The 4,101-nt window shown below is 59.4% G+C and overlaps 1 protein-coding gene across 1 annotated transcript; it reads left to right on the top strand.

The window, feature by feature from the left end:
- Nucleotides 1-1,002: 1,002 nt before the first annotated feature.
- Nucleotides 1,003-2,792, top strand: Gsc (goosecoid homeobox). Its single transcript, XM_090345417.1, has 3 exons — nt 1,003-1,357; nt 1,720-1,979; nt 2,324-2,792. Exons 1-3 carry the CDS (start codon nt 1,003-1,005, stop codon nt 2,477-2,479), a joined length of 771 nt encoding a protein of 256 aa, XP_090201543.1. The 3' UTR covers nt 2,480-2,792.
- The last annotated feature ends 1,309 nt before the right edge of the window (nt 2,793-4,101 follow it).

The following is a 4,101-nucleotide window of genomic DNA, read 5'->3' as shown; positions in this document are numbered from 1 at the left end:
CACACACACACACAGAAATCCGATGCACCCCTTCTTTCGCTGCTTTTTGCCTTTGCAGAATTAAACTTTTCGCAAAACCCAGAGTTTGTTGGGAGGGGTAGCGAGCTCCACTGGAGGGGAGAGTCTCAACATTTGGGGTGGGGAGGGAGGAAGGAGAAATTAGGCGGTGAGTACGCAGGGGTGGGAGCAGCGAGGGGAATTTTCGATTCCCCTGAAAGGGAGGACGCAACCACCCACATTTTCTGAAACAAAACCAATTCCAAAAGGAGACACAAAACAAAACAAAAGTAGCCCCAAAGTAAAACGGGTCACCATGCATTTGAGTCTCCGGCGAGGAAATCGCACCCAATAATGGGACCCAATGTGAGAAAGCCAGGGTGGGGGGCGGCGAGGTCGGGTTCTGGAGTTGTTAACTGCGCCCGCACAAAGGAATTAATGAGATTAACCAGGGCAATTAGGCCGCCCGCCCAGCTCGTTGGGCCTCGCGGCGGGGTTGCCGAATGGAAAAGATTAGGTTAATTTCATTAATTCTGAATCCACAATCTCTTTGCAGGCCTTGTAACCCCGCTTTTCCTTTGGCACCTCTTCCCCCTCCCCTCCAGGGCCTCCCCCCCACCCCTCCCGAGGAAAAGAAAGGACCAAATCTGGTTCTGTTTGTCATCTGCATATTACCCAGGAACTAAATCCAGGATGACGTCGACTCGGTATAAAACCAACAAGAGGTTCAGCTGGCCGGAGCTCCGTCCTACCCGCGACTGGAGAGGAGCGCGCGGCGCAGCGCGGGCGGGGAGGGGCGGGCGGGCGGAGGGCGCGCGGACGCAGAGGGCGGGCGGGCGGGGAGGGGCGCGGGGCTGCGCGCTCGCCGCGCTCGCTTTCGCTTTGCTCGGCGGCTGGGCAGCGGCGGACGGACCCCCGCCCCCGTGCCGCCGCACACACTTTCCGGCTTTCTCCTCGGCGCGTCCCCGCCGCCCCCCCCCCCCGGTCCAGGCGCGGGGCTCGGGGATGCCCGCCGGCATGTTCACCATCGACAACATCCTGGCCGCCCGGCCGCGCTGCAAGGACTCAGTGCTGCCGGTGGCACCCAGTGCCACGGCTCCGGTCGTCTTCCCGGCCCTGCACGGGGACTCGCTCTACGCCGCCGGCGGCGGTGCCTCCTCGGACTACGGCGCCTTCTACCCGCGTCCCGTGGCCCCCGGCGGCGCGGGCCTCCCCGCTGCGGTCGGCGGCTCCCGCCTGGGCTACAACAACTACTTCTACGGGCAGCTCCACGTGCAGGCGGCGCCGGTGGGCCCGGCCTGCTGCGGGGCTGTGCCGCCGCTGGGCTCCCAGCAGTGCGCCTGCGTCCCCGCGGCTCCAGGTAAGGGCCGATCGCGCCCGCGCGAGGCCCGGGGACCTGGGTGGGCCACGAACTTTCTCCCTCGGCATTCTTCCCCTTCCCCCGTCCTCTGGGGAGGATTTGGTGCGCTGGTGTGCCGGGAGCCTTAGAGGAGAGTTAGCGAACTTCTGCCCCACGGCCAAGTGCAGCCCCTCGCCAGGCTGTAATAAAATGCCTGCCAGGGGACACTAGGGTTTTAGAATGCGCAAACTTTGGATGTGTGCGAGTGGATGCTTCCCCTCCCCCCCCGCACCTCAAATTCCCAGCACCCCCTTTGCGGATGGGTTTTAAGTGGGAACCGGGGCCAGGAAGCGATCTGACGGCGCGCGCCTCTGTCGTCGCAGGCTACGAGGGCCCGGGGTCCGTGCTGGTGTCCCCCGTGCCGCACCAGATGCTGCCCTACATGAACGTGGGCACGCTGTCCCGCACCGAGCTGCAGCTCCTCAATCAGCTGCACTGCCGGCGGAAGCGGCGGCACCGCACCATCTTCACCGATGAGCAGCTCGAAGCGCTGGAGAGCCTCTTCCAGGAGACCAAGTACCCGGACGTGGGCACGCGCGAGCAGCTGGCACGGAAGGTGCACCTTCGCGAGGAGAAGGTGGAGGTAGGCGCCGGGCCCGGCCCGAGGGTGGAGGTGCGCCCGGCGAGCTGGGCCGCGGCGGGCCTGGGCTCCCCCGGGCCTCGCTACCCTTGAACCAGCCTCCCCGCGGCGGCCCGGGCAGCGGGACGGCGGCGCGCGTTAGGCCCAGGAAGTGGAGCGAAATGCGGAAGAGGCTCTCCCTCTTTTGCGGGGGTGGGTGGTCGTGCCAGGATACTGGGCTACGATTCCACCGCGTCCTGGCCATCTCGGGGCCTCCGGGCGCTCCGGGGGGCCCCCCCGGCCCTGCGGCCTGGGGGAGAGGCCGCTCCCCTGACGGCCCCGTTGTTTTGTGTTTTCTTGCGTCACAGGTCTGGTTTAAAAACCGCAGAGCCAAATGGAGACGGCAGAAGCGATCCTCTTCGGAGGAGTCGGAAAACGCGGAGAAGTGGAACAAGGCGTCCTCGAAAACCTCGCCCGAGAAGAGGGAAGAAGAAGGTAAAAGCGATTTGGACTCGGACAGCTGACGGCCGCGGGCCGGCCCGGGCGCTTAGCGTCGCCCGACTCACGGACTTGCACAGACAGACGATGCTTCTTGCACACGCGCTGCCTTGCGGGAGGGGGTCGAGGAAGGATCGAGGAGCTGTAAATTCTGTACATAGCCCAGAGGGTCGGCGTCCTGGCCGCCGGCGCCCGATCCCGCCGTCCGGGGCGCCCAAGCCTCGCTCCCCAGCGTAGTATTTATAGTTAAGTTAACGGTGACACTCTAATAAAATGATGGCAACGTGGACGGCCACGTTCTGGACTTCCTACCCTCCTCCCCCACATTAGATCCTCACTCCCCTCACAATCTTCTATTTATTTGTAGACGTGGAAGATAATTAAAAAGTAGCAACTCTGGTCTGTCGTAGAAAAAAATATATATAACAAGCGTAAAGAAAGTCTGAGTGTAAATCGAATCGATCGAGGATGGGCGTTCCTGGGTCTCCAAGGGGCGCAGAGTGGCACTACGGGTGCCAGGGGCAGGCGGTGCGCCTGCCTGCCCGCTGATCTCGCTGGGGAAGGGAAGCGCGGGACAGGAAGCCCCCGAGCTTCTAGAATCGCCCTACACCAGGCTGCGCTTTTGCGAGCCGCCCCAGTTCTAAGGGCGATGGAGCCGGCCGCGGGAACCTCTCCAGAGATTGGTCCTTCGGGGCTGTTTCTGCTGCCCATTTTCTGGGGGCGCTAACCACTGTCTTGGGGAGCCATTACATCCCTTGTCTGGCACCATATGGGATCCCCCCCCACCCCGCACAGAACTGCTCTGTCCCGGGGTGCCTGATTTATGTGGGAAGAAGGCTCTTCTCCCAGGTGTGAAGTGGTCAAGAAACTCACTGCCAGAGGGGTCCCACTCCCTAAGCCGACCAGCTCCCTACCGCACCTCTCAGCATGGGGCAGTGGCCAAGGCCCTCTCGGATGGATGGTTTTGTTTGCTGGTTTGTTGGTACTGGCGTTTGAAATAGGCCTCTTAGCTGGCGAGGCTAGCCCTTTACTGCTTGAGCCGCATCTCCAGCCTAGGTTTTGTATTTGTATTTGTTTTGTTTTATTTTCTGGTCATTTTGGAGATGAAATTTAGTGAATTTTTTTTCTGTGGGAGCTGGCTTTGAATTTCAATACCTGGATCAGAGTCTATTGAATGGCCAGTTGCTCAGCTAGGACTGGTATTCTTTTTTTTTTTTCATGTAGTAAGAACAAAACAAATGCTTTTATTTTCATATACAGAATCTTCCAATTCCAGTCTGTTACCATTGTGCCACTGCCTATAATAAGGAATTAGATAGGTTTCCTCCATGTTTGTCTCTTGGCTTATTGCTCTTTCACGGAATTCTAGTTCTATATTGACGAAGAGTGGAGAGAGCGGGCATCCTTGCCTTGTTCTTGATTTTAGAGGAAATGCTTTCAACTTTTCACCAGTAAGTAGAATGCTGGCTGTGGGTTCATCATATTCAGCCTTTTATACATTGAGGAATGTTCCATGGATTCCAGGTAGGACTGGTTTTCATATGTTAAACTTGATTGGTTTTTGCTCTAAGTCACTTACTGATGAGGAAAGTAGAGGTTCCAAAAACTGGGCTGGCCTGGCAGAGTCCAGATGGATGCTGTGGGAGCT

This window comes from Megascapheus bottae, chromosome 14 (genome assembly GCF_031878675.1).
Source record: "Megascapheus bottae isolate mThoBot1 chromosome 14, mThoBot2.hap1, whole genome shotgun sequence".
Taxonomy (NCBI): Eukaryota; Metazoa; Chordata; class Mammalia; order Rodentia; family Geomyidae; genus Megascapheus; species Megascapheus bottae.
The sequence above is the reverse complement of the archived record's forward strand: the minus strand, read 5'-3'. Positions and strand labels throughout refer to the sequence as shown.